At 43.3% G+C, this 20,945-nt stretch overlaps 1 protein-coding gene across 1 annotated transcript in view; it reads right to left on the reverse strand.

Moving 5' to 3' along the window:
* Positions 1-20,945, reverse strand: part of ANTXR1 (ANTXR cell adhesion molecule 1) — a 93,889-nt gene that overhangs the window by 52,758 nt on the left and 20,186 nt on the right. Inside the window, exons 9-12 of the mRNA XM_425758.8 lie at positions 19,853-19,913; positions 17,493-17,591; positions 5,844-5,913; positions 5,186-5,264 (exon numbers count right to left, since the gene is read on the reverse strand). Of these exons, the coding sequence (XP_425758.5) occupies positions 5,186-5,264; positions 5,844-5,913; positions 17,493-17,591; positions 19,853-19,913 (309 nt within the window). The remainder of the gene's footprint in view (positions 1-5,185; positions 5,265-5,843; positions 5,914-17,492; positions 17,592-19,852; positions 19,914-20,945) is intronic.

Genomic DNA, 20,945 nt, shown 5'->3' on the forward strand with positions numbered 1-20,945 from the left:
ACACTTACAAGATGGGAGTTGATCTGTTTAGCAGAGAGTAAACTCTCTGCTAGTAGTAACAGTCTATATCTATGGTCCACTGATGCCAACAGGAGAACAAAACTACTTTGGACCTCTCATCATTGATTATATGCCATCCAATGGGAATATTCTGGTCTGTAAAAGGTAAAAGATAGAAAGTGTGCAGCCATGTGAGAACACCTGGAGCATCAGTGTAAGCTGTCAGCCTACAGACGGGGACTGGAAATGACATTAACTTTTACTTTCCAACTCAGTGTCTCTTTCATAGATGCACTAAAAATATTTCTCATCTTAAAAGCTGTGAGGAAACAGAACAAGAAGAACTCAGTCTTTCACGGTCTATGGAAATACAGCATTTATGCACTGTAATGTCACATCTGAGCCTGACAGATTGTTTCTGAAGCACTTCCTGCAGTCACTGATAGCTTCATTCAGTCACCAGATGCTTCTGGCTTCTATTAGCACACAGCATGAGGACCTTGAGAGCAGTGACCAAGGACACTTCATGCACCTGCAAAGCACACAGACCAGACTTTGCTGGATGAAGAAGATATTCAGCAGAATAGCCAGGACAGGAATGTCCTGCTCCCTAGGTGAGGGCTCTGTCCACGTTGAATCAAGTGACAGAGGCAACAATGGTGAGTTTTGATACCTAAATGTTATTTGTAACCAGAATAGTTCCTGGAAACTATGAACTGGAAGACACAGTTGCAAAACAGATGCCCAGGATACTTCCATAGGCCTCCTAAATGCCTTCAAGGGCAGCCTTCTGATATTGGTCCAAGCAGTCAACAACTGGTTCCAAGAGTTGGAGAGAGAAAAGGCTTTTCATCTGTATTAGATTCTACAAAAGAGAGGTGATTTTGTCCAAAAGAACAGAGGGGAAGAAGCCCAGCTTCTCCTTGGGCCAGCATGATGCTGTAAGCCTTGAAGTTACTTCTTAAGAAGCAATGCCTTGCTCCTCCATGTGCCCAACCTTTGCAGGCTTCAGTACTCAGGGCTGCCATTTAGCTCCTTCTGCCAGCAGCAGAGGTCACCTGGATGTCCCTACAGGATTTTGCTCTCTTCTGCTTAGGTAATACAGTAACAATGCTGCCTCTTTGCTCATTATTTGGAAAGGAGATTCCTTCCCTCCTCCCCCCCCACAGGGAGCTTAAAAATGGATGAAAAATATTCTTTAAGAGGTGCAAATATTGAAAAACCAACTTCAGAGAAATAAATTCATAACTCTTCAGGACAAGCAAGCAAAGATTCATCAAATCCTTCCAGCCAGCTGAGCTTTGTCATACTGGAGATGCTGGCATCTCATCCCCCAGCTAAGCACATAAACATCACGTTGTCTCCAGCCTTAAGAATGCTCTCATTCCAGCCATTCCCTTGCTCTGGTGGGGTAGCTGCCAGTGGTCTCACAGCTCAGGCCAAATACCACCCTAAATTACGCTCAGGACAACCCCATCTTAGTTTAACTCTGATACATACGTTAGCGGAGGGCAGGATTAAACTCCTGTCTGTAGCCCCTGATTTACACAGTGTTACCCTTTTGCTTCTGAAATAAAACCAACTCATAGCAGCTTTACCAAAAGCCAGACAGTAATCCTTCGGTCTGGGGTGTTGGGTGAGCAAAATCTTTGAATAAAAAAATAGTTATTGGCCATCCACAGCGAGGACACAAGCAGGCTTCATTCATTGCAGGCAGTATCACGCTGCCTAAGCTAGAGGGTTTCAGCTGCATTCCATAAATGAATACAACAAATGCATTGCCCAACCACAACAGCTCCTGTGTCTGGCCCAATTTTTGACACATAAACAGAAATCACTGCATTCCTCCAGCAAAAGGACATATGAGCCTCTGCTGCTGTAAGCACCCTGCAAAACCAAGCAGGACGCAGCCCTCCCAGTTCTATCACATTGGAGTATGTGCATCTTTTTGCACATCACCACTTGGGGATCTGAGACAACGTATGCTCCAGTTCTACCCACCACCTATGGGTACATAAGTAACTGGGGTTGGCATGCTTTGCCTTCTCATAGCATTGGGTGCAATACCCATTGCCTCTCTCCAGAGTGCCTTTCATTTTCCAACCTGGGCAGGCAGAAGTACGCCCTGACACTTTTGTCCTGGGGGCATGGACCAGCCAGGTTTCCCATTCAGTTCATCAGAACCAAACAGCAGAAAAGCCAACATGATAATAAACCAGAACAAATGCATTCTCCCTGAGAAACTGATGTGGGGGTGGGAGAAAGACTGGCGTCCAACAAAACAGACCCATTCTCCTGGGCTAACCTGGTTCTTTTTTACTGCAAAGAGTCCTAGAAGGCCTGAAGCCTAGGAAGGAATGGGTTGCCATTTTGCAGCTGGGTCTCACTGCTACAAGAGCCTGATAACATGAACCTTATCAGCTCCCAGTTCAGGTGTGTGTGCTCAGGTTTTCAACAAGTTCATAACTCATCTCTGGAGCATGGGCAAATCCAACAGCAGAAACACAATCAAAACCAGTTTCTCCCAGCACTGAAACGCAGATGCTTATGATCCTACATGCCACCATTCTCTTTCAGGGCTATGCATTTAGCGTGTTGGTTCAAAAATGAAAGCCATGAAATTCTTTATAAAATGGAATTTCACCTTTATCTTGAGATAATCTTGGTATGATCCATGTTTCATTCTTTCACCCTTCTTCACGATGAAGGCTGCACTCTTAAAATTAAGCGGTCCTGTGGAATTCCATGGTCAATGGTTCTTACCAGCTCCAGAAAATGACAAATAAACTTTAACAAGAGGCCACCCCTGCCTGAGACCAGACTTGAGATGAGCTCTGATACTTCCTTACTCATCACAAAGACCTTTCCATTTGGAATTTCATGTGGTGGCTAATGGGCGACTGCAAGTTCCAGACTGATCCTCACCACAAGGGATTTAAAAGGGCCTCACGTATGTAAATCATCTCCTTTGCCTCTGAAAGCTCATATTGAAAATCCTGAGAAAGGAAAACAAAACAAAGCCCCCAAAGACCTCCTGTGGACTGTTTCATAACCGGGGCTTGAAAAATCACTGGTCCAATTTGGAAGAAGAATTTTGATTCTTTGTTTTTTGCAATTCATCTCCACCAGATTCAGCTGAGTGACTGCAAGCCTTCCCAAAACGTACTTTAAAATGGAAATTCTGGAAGATCCTCTGCAGCAGAAGCATCTTTATAAAGGTCTTCTGTCTTCTTTTATTAAATGGAAAATCAGCTACCTTTCATCAGAGGAGAGATTTGCAGTAAAGAAGCAGAACAGCCTGAATACTGACTTTAAAAGCAGAATTTAAGTGCTTCTGGCAATTTTATTTTAGGAACCTGAATGAGTAATTTCTTGAGATGTGTGGAAATGGGGTATAAAAGTGCATACTGCCATGCTTGCACTCTCATACAGGAAAGCACAAGCAATTGAGCCAAAGGAAGACTAAACCAGAGCCTGATCAGTTGAATTTAAGGCATCCCTTGCATTCATTTGGCTGCAAACCATGAAGCCTGCCATCTTTCAGCAATCAGAAAGCTATGGAAAGCAAGAGGTCCCATGAAGGACAATGCAATACAGGCAAGTGGATTCCATCTGCAGGTTTGTATGCCCAGATTTGATAGAAGATGTAGAAGCTGTGAGGCTGCTTCAGCTGTACCTGTGACTCCTTTAGAATAAGAAAAGCAACAAAAAACCCCAAACCCCCACCAGTATCCACCAGTGAGGTCTAATGTGGTGCTGAGAGTCTTGACAAGTGGTGTCACTTCGTGCTGGAAAACAGAATGTCTTTCGTTCTTTCTCAGCAGAGCAGGAAGGAGATTAAATCAGTCATTACATATGCCTTCATTCCAAACCTGCTCTCATTTTCTCCACATTGAAATGCTGTAGCAGATTTTACACCTCAAGTGGAAAAAATGCAAATGACTTCAGTTAGGCAGTATGGGTTCAAGCAAAAGCTGTCTGTTCCCAAAGGGAGTGAGTTTCTGCTACAGAGGGATGTGCATCGCTGCATTCAAGAGACCCAAAACTGTCATTTCCTAAAAGGGACAAATGCTCAAGAACATTATGCTTGCCACATGATCACTATTTGTATATGAAGGCGATATAAATTGGGGGGAAAAAAAAACAAAAAAACACTTTTTGCCTTGGAAACCTCACAAAAATGATTGTGCTGGGCAAGGCAAAAATTCCCAGTCTCCCATTTGCAGCAGTTGGCATTGGAAGACACAACGTGAGCACAGGAGCATTGAGTCCTCTGGCAGTCGCAGGAATCAGGGCATGTTGAATTACAGCACCGAAGCCGTGATGCATTCAAGGCAAAGGCCCTGATCCCTTGTTCCTTGCCAAGGAGTGACCTATTTGCCTCAGATGGAAAATGTTTTCTTTCTCTTAGAGCATTCACTGTTTGATAAAAAAATGAAATTTATTTCGCAGTCTTGTTCCTAGGAGACTTAAATATTAAATAAAGATCAAGACCTCTGCTAGTATAATATCATTTTAATATTAAACTTATGAGAGACTGGCCTAACTTTCTTATCACGAAAACTAGCTAAAATTTTTGCTATCTACAGTGATAAAAAAAAGCCTATTAGATACAGATGCTTACACTCCATCTGCCCTCCTCTTCAAATATCTGTATTTGGGAGTCAAGTTGGAAGGGACCCATAAGGATCACTGAGTCCAACTCCTGGCTCCTCTTAACATTTTCTACATTATTTAAATGTTGCAGAGGAAGGTTTTGTCATCAAAGTACACGCTGACCCCCAGACTAAGAGTGCAGTTAACAACTCCTGTGTGTTGTGCCACCATTGGCAGCACCACTGTTGATGCAGACTAGCAAAAAAAGCCACAAGATGTGCCTCTTGATCATTGCCTACTGGGCAAGAAGGCATAGACATCTCCAGACCTGGGCTGCTAGTTCTATTCTGATCTGTGCATGTAGATATAAGGTCCAAGATGATTACTGAAGGCACAAGAGCTTTGCTGTATTATGGCATAGAAAATGCTGCATCTCTGTGCTCACAGGCTCAGCTTGGAAAGGGTTAAACAAGACCTTCACACATCAGGATGACTAAATTGGGAGCCCTCATACCAGTGTACCAAACACATCTGTTGTTAAATACCACCATCCTACTTAATCATTCCAAGTAGGTGAATGAGAACTTACACAGTGTGTGCTGGAGATGATGACAGAGCTGGAGATGAAGCTTAGACCGTCATTCATGCTAACTTGAAGAGCTGCCTCCCTGAAAAAAACACCAAAGAAATAAGTCAGGGCTGCCTGTCCATAATCCTCTTCTAGACAACATCCTCTGGAACCTGGACTTTAGGATCAGCAGCAAAACTTTTCCCATTTGAGGCAGGGATGTTTTTCTGTCATTGAGAGTATTATTGACTCTCCTATTGTCTTTCCCTCACTGTGCTTATATGGAAGAGAAATGTCTGTTGATGCACAGGCGTCCTTTCAATGGAAATCCCTTATGGGGATCCAAAGTCTTGTCACATAACTATTAATAAACCACCCTGAGTTGAGGTAGTTTCAAAGAGTGCATCTAAATCTATTGACAGTAGCAATACAAACATGCCATAGCCAGTTTTTGCACTCAGATGTGCCATACCTGATAAACCCCAACCAATGATAGTGAACAACACTCTCCTTTAACCTTAAAATTTATGTTCTAGAAGCTATGAGCTCCTCAAAGGTGAAATATAAAAGACAACGTTAGAACTAGTTGCACCTAAGAGCAACAGAGTATAATGAGATGAGGCAGACCATCATTGTCCCATAGGCAAAGTAAGCATTAGAGTACATAGGAGAAACATACATGCCAACTTCTCGTAGCACAGGTGCTGGGCAGAGTAAATAGGTATCTTCCACGACAAAAGGCTTCTCATCTGGGGGAAAAGAAAAAAAAAAAAAAAAAAGAGAGAGATACAGAGATTTATTACCAGATCAGTAACACAATACTTAGAGACAGCTTAGTTATATATATATATATATGTATAAAATAAAGGTATAAATTAATGCTTTTTCTCACTTGTGATGCCCTACAGCAGGGCTCAAGGCATCAGAAACCCAGCACTGTTGGCCATCCCCACTCTTTAGGCAACATCCTCCCCATTCCTGCAGCCACTGGTGCTGCTGAAGTCCCCCACACCCCACATCTGAGTCACAACAGAACTGAAGACCCAAAGCTTTCTGAATGTACAGAGTGAATCATCACAGCCTCCTTGTATAGGAGGGCTGGATGTAGAATCATAGAATATTTCAGGTTGGAAGAGACCAATAAGGACCAACAAGTCCAATGCAATAGATCACGACTGGAAACAGTTGGGTGAAGAAAACTGGATCTTATGGAAAAATCTCACAACTTCAAGGCAGAATTGTCTGACCATAAATTAAACCTTCCTGCCTTCGCTTAAATCCCATTAGAGTGAAAAAAAAAATAACAATAGGAGTTTGCCTTGGAAAGATGAACATCAGCCAGTGCTCTTTTGTAGACCGAGAACTTCGTACTATCTCCCTCGTCACCAGAGAGATGGGGATCCTAAGGAACTTCCCGGCCCATTTGCCAGCTGACCAGAGATCAGACAGGTTGGCAGAAAACCAGGCAGACAGGCTGGTTTCTTTTACTTTTGGCTGGAAACCACACATTCCTACAGAACAGCTTGATTCTGCTGAGTCAGCAGTTTCCAGAAGTGCGTCACTGCATTGGGAAGCTTTCTTCCAGCTGTAGTTAGAACCATCTCTAGGGTCTTCTCTAGATATGCTTATACATATACGAAATGAGAGCAGTTATGAAATATTGTCAGATTGCCTAAAAATTTCCAGTTACAATTTTAGTTTTGTTCGAAATCCCGGCAGATTTGAATCCTATCATCAATCCAAATCTTAAATCTCATCACTATGCGCTGCAGGATGGAGGAGTCCTTTCCATGGCACCATGTTAAACTGGAGAACAATATATCACCACAGTTTGCTTTGCTGTTTGAAGTACAGAAAGCAAAACCAGGGTCTACAACCAAGAAAAACAACTTCACAATGGCACAGTGCACTCCTCACTTATCTTCCCAGGGAGCATTAATATGGGCAACGTGGAAGGAACATTAGAAACAGCGTTCGGTGCCTAACTGGCATCGTTGACAGAAATAGGATAGAAAGGAGCAAGAATGAGAGTTTAGCCAAATTGTTTAGCAATCTAATGAATAGTTGAACGGGTCTGTTTTGCTTGGTCTTTTGTTTTTGAGCTATAATTCCATTTAAGGTGCCAATGGAAAGAGGAAAAGCCACAAAGAGACAAAAACCAAACAGAATGTGGCAATCTTGAAAGAAGCATCAGCTGTGAGCCTTGTTCAATCTTGGCTGCTAGGAGATTTGTTCACATGGATGACAGCAGTAGAGCACAATAACCCAAATGCTAACTCCAACATCAACGCTCAGACTGAACCCTCACATTAAAACTAACTTAATTATAACCCTAATCATAACCCTAACCCAACTCTAACCTCAGCCATAACCCAACCCAACTCTAACCCAACCCTAACCATAACCCTAACACTGGCTCCATTCTTCATGGTTAGAGCTCAGCAGGGCTCACTCAGAAGCAGGGCTATGCAGCACATTTTAGTGCAGTGAATGAAGCACATAGGATAGGCAAGGTGGAGGCTGCAAGAGTTTGCCCCATGGATGCAGGAGCAGGACTCACTGAGTCATGCCCTTCCAGACGTTCCTACAGGAGAGGTTTTATCTGAACACAGAATTGCAGAAAGAAACAATAGCAGTAGTAGTAATAGTAATTCCTATTGCGTATTATAATCCCTATTTCATAGTGGTCTATTTCTTTGCTTTGGCAGCAGAATAAAAGATGATTTCCTAAAGCAGGTTAGGGAATGTTTACTTTCCACACTCCATCAAGGAATGAAATGGTAGTGAAAAGCTGCAGCTTTTGCTGAAGTTTTCCTTATGTTTCCAGCTTCTAGCAAACCCCATGCCTACACACACACACTTGAATTTTTGCATTGCCCACAGCATTGTTTTTTTAGGGACTGTTGACACAAGGGCAAACAGCTGAAAATGAAACATCGCAGCCAGCTGTATGGTTTGCACACATAGGCTTCACTTCTGCATCACGACTCAGCTACTGAGAGCAGCCTTCAAAAGCTCCTGTGATCCCTCTCGATCTCTGCTCCTGCTCTTGGCCTGGAAAACACCATGTATTACTCCTGCTTTCCCACAGCCTTGCTGCAAGAACACGTACTAACATTTCCACTACGCTAAGCACTAAGCAGATGTTTTTAGCACGGGGTTTTCCTTTGCAACCCCACACCACTGACAAGGCAACTTTCTCTCCGAGAGCCTGACAGACAGCAGGTATTTGAAGCACACTGTGATGCTCACACTTCACATAACCTACAGCATAGCACTGGACTCATGGTGAGCTTGCATCATATGCAGGCACTCAGTTTTGCAACGGAGCAGCCAAGCAAAGCAGTAGCGTTTCCCACTGACTTTGCCCAAGCATGGAGGATGCATATGGGTGGTGAGCACAGTGTGTTGTGGCACTCTGGTGGTGTTCTCACCCTCATTTATGAAGGTATAATTAACTCCCATAAGTTTACAACATTGTCTCAGTGCACACGCAATAAGAGAATGAAGACCAATGTGTTGTTTTCTCTTTTGCTAACACCAGCAGCCAAGGCATGCTCCATGCCTGCACTCACTAAAACAAGATCTGGTTTAATTTTGCACTGGAACTCTTCAGCTTTTTGTTTCTGTTTCTCTCCCTTCCCATCCCCTAACTCGCATTACATCTGTGCCTCTCTAGAAAGTGCATCAGCCTCATGGCTGGCAGGGTTGGCTACAGAGAGAGATTATTTTGTTTGGAGAATGCTTGTGTTTCACCACAAAAATGAGTGACTATTTCTTAGCTCTAAACAAAAGAGGATCCGTTCGGTCTACAAAACTCTGTCCATCCAATTCCTTCCTGGAAAACTTACATTGAGAAACCAAACCAAACAACACTTCTCATCCACTATCGCACCTCTATCTGCAGGACATATTTGAAAGGATGCTTTTTTTTTTTTGCAGGCTGCATAAAAACTTGCTGTACTCCTGTGCAGTAAGAGATGGGCCCGAATGCTCCAGAGCTCCAGATCTCGTGCCAAAGCTGAATGTTGTGGTTTGGACTCCTGTCAGCTGATGATGCTGGTGGAGGAGCTGGGAAGGCAGGGGCTGCTCCGTGTTGCTGGTTTTGCTGCACAGAAAGCCATTTCCCTTCTCGGCTCGGCCGCTAGCTGGCCTTGCAGCCCTGCAAAAGTCATCTGGACTCCTTTGCCAGATAGATTGATAGAAATGCATCACAGGCATCAGTTATAGGCAGAGCTTCAGGATGCGTTGCAACGCTGCACCTTTGCTAAAGTCCACCTACAGCAAGGAGCTCCTCACCTATCCACCCCTGATCACTGTATCAAGCAAAATAAGGTTCTCACTGTAAAAGAAATCCATAGGACACACAGTATAAACGGGTAGCTAAAATTAATAATCACTTCACAGCTGTGTGCAGAAATGGAGAAGGGTCAAACATCTCCCCAGAATACATCTGTTTTCTATAGATGCCCTTTCAACAAGGCACTTTCTACTGCTCAAATTCCCGTAATTCACTATCCAGCATTCCTATACCTTTTAACAGCTATCTGTAGCCTGTAAAATCTATTAGCCCTAGCATTAGTGTGTAGTTTCTTTTGCCATTAGCAGGGTGTAGCCTTTTGGCAAGCCAGGACTTGGAGTACTTCCCAACTATAATAGTAACAGCCTCAATATATGCACGATGCTTTAACACAGAAGAGCAAAACTAAACCAGAGGAATAAAACCCCAAAGGTGACAAAGACAGACAGTATTTATGTCACACAAGCAAGCAGAAATGAAAGCAGCCTTTTCTTTGGTTAATGGCTCATCCAAAAACCAATGGGCAGACTGAAAAACTGACTGCAAAGATCTCTTACAGAAAGCATTAATGCTTTCAGATTGTCATCTCAATACTACCAATGCTGACTGTTGGGCTTGCAATATCTGCAATATTTTAGTTCAGGAAAGGCTGTAAAAGCTGTTTGCCAAACTTTCCACGCATCACAGACCGACAATTTCCTTCCGTTATTACCCTTGTCAAATAAAGGGGTATTTGTGATTTGTTTGACTACAGTGCTCTGATCCAGTCTTCTGCATCTGCAGGAGAGATGACACTGGTTTATGTCAATCTAATACAGACAGATCAGGGGAATGTGGCTGCTCTCACATGAGATTCCCTCAGGAACATCTGTACTAAGGAGGTTGCTCTCTCTTTGGTCCTCAGTCCACCTGAGACCAGCCTTTGGAGGAGGCTGCCCAGGGAAGTGGTGGAGTCACTGTCCCTGGAGATGTTTAAGGAAAGGGTTGATGTGGTACATAGGGATGTGGTTTAGTAGGCAATACTGGTGGTAGGTGGATGGTTGGACTAGATGATCCTAGAGGTCTTTTCCAATCTTCATGATCCTAGGATTCTATGACATTGGTAACCCTGGGCACTTCCATTATTCCTCTGGAAACTCAAAATACCTCTTTTATTCACTGCGCCAACCACCAAAGCCCAATCTCAGTTCATCCTGGCTGACTCTTCTTATGCCACTCCTTGTGACAACTCTGCAAGCAAAGTTTTTACTTCAGATCCACTTTGTGGGGAGGTAGGAACGCAGAAAGACATTGGAACACTGAATGGACTATGAGAAGGCCCATAAATAAAGAGAGAATGTTTTGTTAATGCTGTAATGAAAACCACATTGAGATCATGCTATAATTGCTCTGTTATGAGTAGGGACACATGAGTTTCAAATGCCAAAGCCAGAGCTGAGTTTAGAGGATGGGGGGGGAAAGAGAGAGATAAGCACATAGCAATGATATCACATTCATAATCATCTCTAGATAGAGAGAAGGGATCTGGAAGAAATTGTTTTTCTTTTTCTGATGGGTTCCTTTGTCTCTGTTGCGCTCATCTGCTGTGCCTACAGCTCTGTTCACCCAGCACACATAGCCCAAAAGCTGCTAACAGAACTTGGCAGGCACAGCAATGTTAATTTGCTCATGCTCACAGCTGGCAGCTCCAAGAGCAGCACATGCTCCAATATGAAAGTGTCACTACCAGGAGCAGTTAGTCAGGGGCATGCCTTGCCCCACTTCAAGCCCATAGAGAAGTTACCATAAGGCCCATCACATTTCTTCACACACAGCAGAGAACCCACACATCGATTTGTTAGAGGCTACAAAAGCATTTGAGGGAAGCACAACTCTTTTCATACTATTCCTATTTATTCACATGGATGCTCCATCCCTGGAGGTATTCAAGGTCAGATTGGCTTCTGGGCAACCTGATCTGGTGCCTGATTTAGTGGTTGGCAATCCCTCCCATGGCAGGGAGATTGGAACTGGATGCTCTTTAAGGTCCCTTCCAAACCATGCCATTCTATGTCTAATTTTTTAATGAAGTAATGACTTGATCCACCCTTCAGAAGAGGATGCCTAGCTCACCTTGGTGTATGTTTTCACCCAAGAAACACATCTATTCCTTCTAGGGGAAACATAGGCACAGCTTGTGTCCTTCACAAAGGTCACATCCTCAGAATATCTTGATGGACTTTGCTCAGTGGGAGATGTTTACTACTACTGTAATGAGAAGAGTGAAAAGCCACTAGAAAAAAAAAAAAAAAGGAGGAAACATTTGATGGAGGTTTAAAGTGCCATGAAATCAGGGAACTCAGAGATCGGAGTGGAAGTGCAGAGCAGAATTCTCCTGTTCTGAGAGTGGTCAAGATATGAGGAAGTATGGAAGATATCACAAGAGAAGTACTGTGCTGCCAGAAGAATAAAAAGGAAAGGAGAGGTATAATTAGCAATCTGCTTCAAAAGCAGAAGACTCTTCTTAGAAGGAATTTGCTGGGCAGCTTGGGGATACAGCTCCCTGTATAGACCATTCCGGTGTTAGCTGGGGAAGCCGTGCTCTCATCATCCTTGCCTCTTTTCCTTTGCTCCTGTTACCAGGTGCTGAAAAACTCAGGCTAACCTGAAAGAATCAGTTTTGGCCACAGCATTCACTAGAATGCAAAAGGTTTGGTCCTATCTCTGCTGTGGTGCATGCTGTTTCCTCACCAATCTTTCATCCCTCCATTGAGTTTTAAATTGCCTAGGACAGAGCTTGCCTCCATGCCCAGAGCTATCTTTGCTGGATCCTGCACAGTTTGGGCAGACAAAGACATTTTAGCACCACAAAGCAGTCATAAGTCACTGCACTGGATAATTAATTTTAACTCTGCGCAGTCTGAAACCAATTCTCCTAGGTCCTGCTGCTGGCAGAAAACACCCTGCTGTTGAACAAGCATCTGATTACAGCTCTGTGCAGCCAAATATTCTTCATGGTTTCTACAGATGTTCCTTTTTTAATTATTATTTTTTCTATCCCATAGCTATGAACGTTATGAGCCAATGTTGAGCTCTCCTCACCTGCCACTTTTCTCTGCCAGTAATCCCAATAAAAATCTATTAGCTCATGCCCTTAACCTCAGCGAGTCCTAGCTGTGCTGGTCTACATCTCATAAGGGATAATTTAAGGTTTCAGGAACTTCTGGCTTAGTGTTATCTTTAAAAATACCTCCCTCCCTGATACAATCAGAGCCCGAGAAGTTTCAAGCAAACAAAAGCAGCTGAGCCATCCGCTCTCCATAAGGTTTCCATAAAACTCCCTTTGAGTTAATGCTGGTGCTCAACTGTTTGCATCTAAGTGGACAAGGGAGAATACAAGCTGGAGCTGCGGGCTGCAGTAATGCAAAAGCACTGAGGTATATTTCCACATAGAGCAGCTCAAGCTTAACAAAGCTGTGCCAATTTCTGCCAGGAGAGATGTGGATCTGGGAGCACTGATGGGAAACTGTTGGGTTCCTTCAATCTGAGAACAGTTTGAACTCAGAGATGGAGTTTTTGGCCTCCTGCTTCCAGGTCACTGCACCAAGCACTCTAGGATTGTGAAGAATGGATGGAGAAGTCTTGGTGCAGTGCCAAGGAGAATGAGCTCACTTTTCACCTATACATTGATTCAGGACACAACAAATACATCAGGTCAGAGGGGCGGGGGATGTATTTGGCCCTCACCCTTATTTTCCATGGCCATTTTGTGGACATAAGAAGACAGCCTCAAGGAAAAAAGCCCCGTGGGCTGCAATAAGAGAAGCTGATCTTTCCTGAAAGCTATTGTGAAATGATGATGATGGACACTGTAGAAAATTATTCAGCTACAGAGACAGCACACACACACAAAAAGGAGAAAGGAGTCTTTTCCTGACCCCCACCAGCACCAGGTCGCAGTGTTTGGGAGTGAAGTAACCCTCGCAAGCAGTTCCTCCTATTGGCAACACTGGATGTTTTTGTGTCTCCATGGATGGGACACACAGAATAGAGAAAAGCTGACGGATGACATTTCTCAGCTCTATGAAGACTTTAGGGTGTTTCCAGGAATGAACGTCTTGCATCAGAGCCAGAAAGCTGAGCTCTGAAGCTATTGGGATGCAGCACAGATGGCAGGTCACAGCCAGTGTAGCCTCAAGTAAAGAGGAAACTTTCAAGCTTTAGGCAAGAGAAAAAGCGGAGCAGCAAGTAAAGTGCTGAACAGGCTTTACATGGGAGAGAAAAGAAGAACAGCCACTAAAAAAGGAGATCTGCACCAAATCTCCAGCTACTGAAGGAGCCCCATTAACCAGGAGGAAGGGACAGGCTGTGGGACAGAGACCACACATTTGCCTACTTGGAGCAGGTACCTTTACTGTACTTCAGTTCCCTCCTCTGTAAACCCAGAGTAGAAGTTTGTAGACAGAAGCACAGCTGTCAACCCTTTTTAAAGCTTCTAATTAAAAAGGTCAAGACCAACATATTTCAGGCCATTGGACTCTGAGCTTTCTTCTTTCAATCCTTTTCTTACAATCTTCCCAGATTGGAAAGGACCTTGAAAGATCATCAGGTACAACCTGACATGGGAAAAGGGAGCCTAGATGAGACTATCTAGCACCCTGTCACATTATACTGTAAAAACCAAGACTGGGATTCCACCACATCCCTAGGGATGCTGTACCAGTGGTTGATTGATCTTGCTATGAAAAAATGTCTTTAAAGTCATTAAAGACAGAACCTATCCCAGGGAAGCTGAAGTGCCCATTCCCCCTTTTCTTCTCCATGTTTGTTCTTGTGAAAAGGGAGCTTCTGTTGTCCTTGTAGCTGCCCTGCAAGTACTGGAATACTGTGGTAGGGTCCCCTCTTCTCCAAGGCAAAGACATCTAATTCATTCAACATTTCCATGTAAGGAAGGTTCTCCAGCCCTTGAATCACCTTCCTTGGCCTTCCTTTGGACCCTGTCTGGTCTGCCTGCATCTTTTTTGATCTGTGGGAGCAGAACTGAATGCAGCAAGCAGAATAGAATGGAGCAGAATTGGATGACCACACCTCTATCTATGTTAGCAATGCCCCTGCAGATGCAACCCAGAGCCTGATTCGCTTCCTATTGCTATAGTGGCTCACTGTTGACTTATGTTCCACTTGGTGTCCACTAGAATCCCCAGCTCCCTTTAAGTAAGGATGCTCCCCAAACATTTCTTACTGAACTCAGTTGAGTGCTGGATAGGTAGCTCGGGAAGGGGGAAAAAAGAAGTCTCCGAAAACAAAGATTGCTCTCCCACTTCAAAGATTATTTTTAGCATCATCTTCACCCCTTATCCAGAAAGCACATTTCCCTTGAGCTCACATCTGCCTTTTGCTTTCCTTCACATGCTGCTTAATCTCCTTCTGTGGTTGTTTATCAGCCCAACTGTACTGAAAACAGATTCCCCAGTAATGCTAACCCATTGTAAAGCACACCCCGAAAAAGTTCATTGGGAGATCTGAGGTCAATGGATTAAAGGCAATGTTGTTGAGACTGCCAGTTGTACCACTGCACATTTTACAGCCAGAAATTCAGCTCAGGATTTAGCTAATGTTCTTGCTCTGATTTTATCTGTTAGTCACATCACATCCTGTGCTCACACTGTAGCTTTCAACATTGAGATGCCGTGCCAGATTATTATAAGGAGACAGTGTGGCTCTTAATCTTCTTCTGACTCAGTGAAATGTTTTGAATGGTGATCTTGAAGTTAATACCTACACTTGCAGTGCTGATAATTGCATTTTATTCTTAGCTCATCCCCAAACTGTGACATTAGTTAATGCAAGTCACGGAGAGATCTGGGCCATATTGACCCAAATCCCTTTAATTCCCAGGAGGTGCCGTTTCATAGGTACCACCTGCTTGCTGTCCTCCACTGAAGCTTTTAGCAGACGAACCTCTTTACTGACTGCAATAAACAGCAAGAACAACAGTCCTTTCATTTCACCAGCAGGATAAACAATCTTCTTCCTAAGAGACCCCCTACAGCCCTCAGGTTTCTCAGTCTAAGACATTTGGGTTAAAAAAAACACCAAAAACAACGCAACTGACAATGTGAGCCATAACGTTGATTGTTTAGGATGCTACTTGGAGCAAAAGTCGCATTGTAAGAAAATAATACCGTGTTTCAGCCATATTCCAAATGATTCAATGTAACCACCATGTAATTAAGAGCATAATTTAATAAACCAAATGCAACCCTTATCCCCTCCCTCTCACACAGATTGCACATATTGCCCCAGGTTGTGCTAAAACTGAAATACTGCACACTGAAATACCCAATCAGTCTTCATTTAGAGCTCAGAAGCAGGAAAAGTCTCCCAAAGGGATATCTGGCTTGAAGAAGGCTCAGGACTTCAAGAGAAGGCCGTGTCAAACCACAGCAGGGAACGTGGGCATTCCTAAACATGAAAGTTTAGGGACTTCTGTTATGCTGAGTGGTATTGCAGCTCTTACAACTCCCTTTCTACACACCCATAACGTAAAATAAAACTGTTTGAGAAATCCTCCGCTGCCGTCTCTCCTAATTAAAAATTGCTCCTCTACAAAGTGAAAGTTTTCACCCATATGATATATTTGATGCAAGATTTCCATGTTTAGACAGAAGAACAGCAGACAGCAATCAAATCTGAAGTCTTTTGGGTTTGTGCCAAATGGCTCCAGATATCTGATGAAAAGAAAGCTTCTAAATATTTGAACAGAAGTTCGATTTCCATTGTAACCTTCTGAGTGGAGAGAGAAGGGAAAGTTCCTTCCCAGCTTAGAGAAACACAGAAGTCTTTATGAGACAGAATCCAAACAAAACTTCAGACCTGAACCCTCAAGAGAAACCAAACGTGTTTCGACACCCACATACAGCCACAATCAAGACTTAACCCAAGACGTATATGGCCCAAACTCCTTAAGTTTTATGGAGCTTAAAAGAAAAGCAGGAATCTGCAGGTGCCTGATACCACTCTGTTTTGAAAGCCATCTCTCACCTCTCCACACATCTCCAATACTCATCTCTGTGGGCTGCATAGAAGTGCCCCCACAACAATAAATTCACCATGGTTGACCACCCTTTGCTTTGATTTGCATCTCTCTCCTTCCCTATCTCCCTCTCCAATCCCATCTGCTCCTCTCTACTCTTCATACTCCAACTTTTGCCCTTTGCATCCTCAATATCCATTGTATCTGAATTAAGGAATTACATGAACCACAGGCAGCCATCTCACACGAGCCAGCACTTCCCAAACCTGTCTGCTACAGAGGAGACCAAGGTAACATCACAGAAACATTCAGGACAAGTTACACACTCACTGGAAATGTGCCTGCTCTGAGTGCTTAGTGACACTCCTCGCAAGGCAAACTGATAGCAAACTGTTCCTCAAAAAGCAAATTGCACAGATGTTGCAGTATGAGCAGGTCTAACATTGAGGCATTAGACTTTGACGTGTAAGAAACCAATCCATGCATTCATTTTATGTATAAAGAGCCAGGACTACCTTCAAAACACCACCTGGATAGATCCCAGGTTAAGCAAAATGAATTCTACTGTCACCAGTGGTATGAGATATTAAATATGCAGTCTGATTTCCTATGTGGGTTTACAGGTATGCAAGGTGAGAACAATAGGATCATTAGTTCTTCCAATTAAGTGGTCCTCAGTACCCTTCACAAAAACACTAAGCACTCAGGCTTTAACGTGCCTGTCATTTCTGTCAGCAAACAGTACTTCCCAGGAGCTGGGCTATTCCAGCCTTAATGATTCCATGATTCTATGCCATCACCCTTCCCCATGAATCCAAGCTTAGCCTACCTGTCTTCCTCCCACCCCTGATGGAGCCATGTGCTGAGGTTGGTTTTCTCTTCTGCAATTTGATAGCTCCTCATCCCATAATGATTGCCCTCGCAGCCGAAGTATTTGAAAATCCAATATGTTTTCCAGGCAGATGCCTGCTAGTGCAAACTCAGAGGAAAAAAAAGAAATCAAGACAACTTACTGAGAGTGACTGTGTCATTGATCCTGAAGCTGCAGAGTACTCTGTCGACGTTACGAGCATGTCGAAATCCATTTCCTCTCACGACAACCTGAAATGACTCTGTAGCAAAGACAAACAGCAGATTACTGACCTGTAGGGAGGCAAAGGATAGTCACTTGGACAAGGAATGTCCGTCACGTTCTGGCAGCAGATCCAGGAGCTCACCCTCTGCATCCCCCCATGGGGACGGAGCCAACCCCCACAGTTCCTGTTGCTATCTAGGAGGGACATTTAATAGTACTACTGATGTTGCTTTTAGTGAATGACAATCAAGCACAAAATGTTTCTGATCCAAGACAACGCAGGAGGAATCACAGTGCACCAGAAATAACCACCCCAGTTTGAAAAATCCCAAGAAGCAACAAAGAACAGGCATTTGCAGACTCAAAATGTTCTCCTTGCAGTTTACAGTCCCCATCTTCTTTCATCTCCCTTAAGGAATCATACACTGTACTTGTCAAAAAAAAAAAGAAAGAAAAAAAAGGCAGATTTGCTCTGGAATCTGGGCTCCCTTCCAGGTCCCACTCACTTACAGCCAAGTTGCAAATCATCCCACCACATCTAGCCAGGGAAGCTGCCTGACAGGCCCATTATGTGCTGTCCAAGAGCATTTGGGAAGAACGGGGGAGAAGAGCTGTGTTCTGGAGCGCGGGGGCTGATGAATACTTAAGAGAAATCACAGAAGTCTCAACTGCTGGGGAATAAGAGTTCATGTACAGTCAAAGAATAGTGTATCAATGATGTCAGATTAACCATGGAGATCCTGTCTCTGCTTGGGACTGAAGCGAACAGATCCGGCACGCACACTGCATTTCTATCCTGATGCAAAACCGTGCCATTTGGAAACCAGCATCTCAGACAGATGTGTTGCTGCTAAGAGTCTGGGACTGGTCTGCAGTGCAAGAGTTGCCTTGGGGAGCAGAGCCCTTGTTCTCTCCATCCAAAAAACACCCAAACCAAACTGCCACTGGTCTTCAAGAATGTGCACGAAATCAAGACAACACGAGATATCGGAGCTACACCTGCCAAATTTATGTCCAAAAGACTCCCAGTGGACCTCCCACTTAGTGTCACTTTCATTAATCTCAAAGTCCTAATTGCCACAATTAGCTGCAGTTGGGACATTATTAACAGAGTATTTGTCCAAACACTGAGATTAGACCTTCAATTGAGCATTTAAGTAACTGTTGGTATTTTTCAAGCTTATCACTGCTCCTCTTGTGAAGTCTTGGGAAAATTCCAAGGTGGACAGTTTACATAAATCATCTCCACATTTTTTCTCAGCTAGCTTCATGGGATACGGCTTTACTTTATCCCTAAATTCTCATTAAGATACATTGGATGGGAGTGATGAGATGTATAAGCAACTAACAGGCACATTAGAAAGAGCTAATTATAAATCGTGGTTATAAGTGATCTTGTGGCTTCTGAATTACATCAGCATCATGTTTTGTCACTTAATGGGTAAGACAAACCCCTACCTATTTGTAAAGTCAGGGTTATGATTAGCAGTGGGTTGTTAGAGATAGGGTATTATGGTTAGGTTGAGGTTGGACCTGATGATCTTGAAGGTCTTTTTCAACCTGAGCAATTCTATGATAACCATTTATGATATTACTTCATCTCCTTGGCCATCTTTCACATTCAGATAAACAGAAACCTGTTTTGGATCCTCTTTTTTTTTTTTTTAAAAACAAGGGAATCATTTAAATGGTAAACCAAGACCCAAAATACATGACTGAGTACTGTGGTTCATGTCAATTACGCCATACTGGCTCCAAAAAACAAACTACTATGGTGACATCCCTGGGATGCAAAACAAATCCCTCACTGTTACTGAGCATTTAGCCTGGTACCTTGCATCCCGTAGGAAAATGTGACTACCTGTATAGGTTTAGGAATATATATAGTCCAGGATTAGGAGATGCAAGATGGTTGAATAAAGCAGCTGCGATGGAAGTGAAAGCAAAGAAGCACTGGCAGTTGGCTTTCTTACTTGGACTACCAACTTGAGAATGTAAAAAGAAGCAGAGTGCATCACGGTCTCATCCTACTCTGCAAAGCTCAGCCCTGCTTCCAACCTCTCTCCTTCACAAAATGCAACACATTCAACAAACAGCTAGGAAATGCTTCGTAAAACATGGAGCTCACAGGAGATTGAAGATGCTAAAATGGTTCTCAAGCTTTTTGGGGGTTCTACAGAACGTAGACGTGTTTGCCAGGACTTTAAAGCCACAGCATCCATAGCACAATTGTATTAGAACAACCACACAAAGAGGGAGTGGTATGAGTCAACAGACTGCACCTCCATTTACACTTACCTCCTGCACATATACTGGAAGGCTCTGCAGCCAGAATTTCAATACACGATTTCTTCAAAATCTAAAAGACAGAAAATAGATGTGATGAAGTGTCTGAGAATTGTTTTTCTGGAGGTACACAAATACAAAAGCTTGAGAGAGCACTTGTTGTCATCTAAATGCTTAACACTGCAAAATGAAGATATAGGATAATTTTCCTTGATTTAAAAAGGGCTTGTTCCCATTTAGATTAAGTTGGCAAGCAACATAAGTGAAGCAGTATTTTTTCATAAGGGTTGGCACTGCCTTCAACCACTTAACATGTAGGCAATGATTTACATAAATACTTCAGCATCAGCCTTGGCAGACTACCTGCAAGTCAGGAAGACCACACGAGATTTGTATTCAGTTTATTCCCATGCTATGTTAGAATTTCTCAGGCTGCTATTTGCAACAAGCAGCCTTCCCCCTCCTCTGTAGACTCCAATTCTTTGCTGCACACAGCAAACTTGTGACAGCATTCGTGAGCCCCCGCGAAAGCAGCAGTGGTGACCAAGAGTGGTGGGTGTTCAGGACTGGGCTGAGCAGCCCCTACACGATGCAATGCTGATCAAAATTTAGGTCAGCTCTGAGAGGCAAGCAAATGTCAGCCAAGCATCGTGACTCAAATCCAACACGAAAATTATTTTCCCAACATTAAACTGAAACATCTGTAAGGAAAGAGAAGCAACCAACTCAAAAAACTCTGTAAGAGAGGATCTGTTGTGTTTTTGTTTATTTTTATTTTTATTTTTTTTTTATCTGCAATCGTGGCCCTCTGCCTCAAATATCTAATTGCATGGAGCTATGGTTATCTTTTCTTTAAACTTGAACACAAAAGCTTGAGTTACTCAGAAGAAGGGCTGGTAGAGACTGACAGGGTACCAAGGGACGGAGGGAAGCAGAACCATCTGAGCCGCTGGCAGCCTGACAAGTGAGGAGAAAGAAGATTTGCAGGAACAAGATTACACAGGAACTGTTAGGAGGGAAAAAAGAAAGAGAGAAAGTCAACAGCTGAGAGCTGAGCAGAAAAGCATCAGAAGAATTTGAAAGGAATGGAAAATACAACAATAAC

Source organism: Gallus gallus, chromosome 22, assembly GCF_016699485.2.
Source record: "Gallus gallus isolate bGalGal1 chromosome 22, bGalGal1.mat.broiler.GRCg7b, whole genome shotgun sequence".
In the NCBI taxonomy this organism is placed as follows: domain Eukaryota; kingdom Metazoa; phylum Chordata; class Aves; order Galliformes; family Phasianidae; genus Gallus; species Gallus gallus.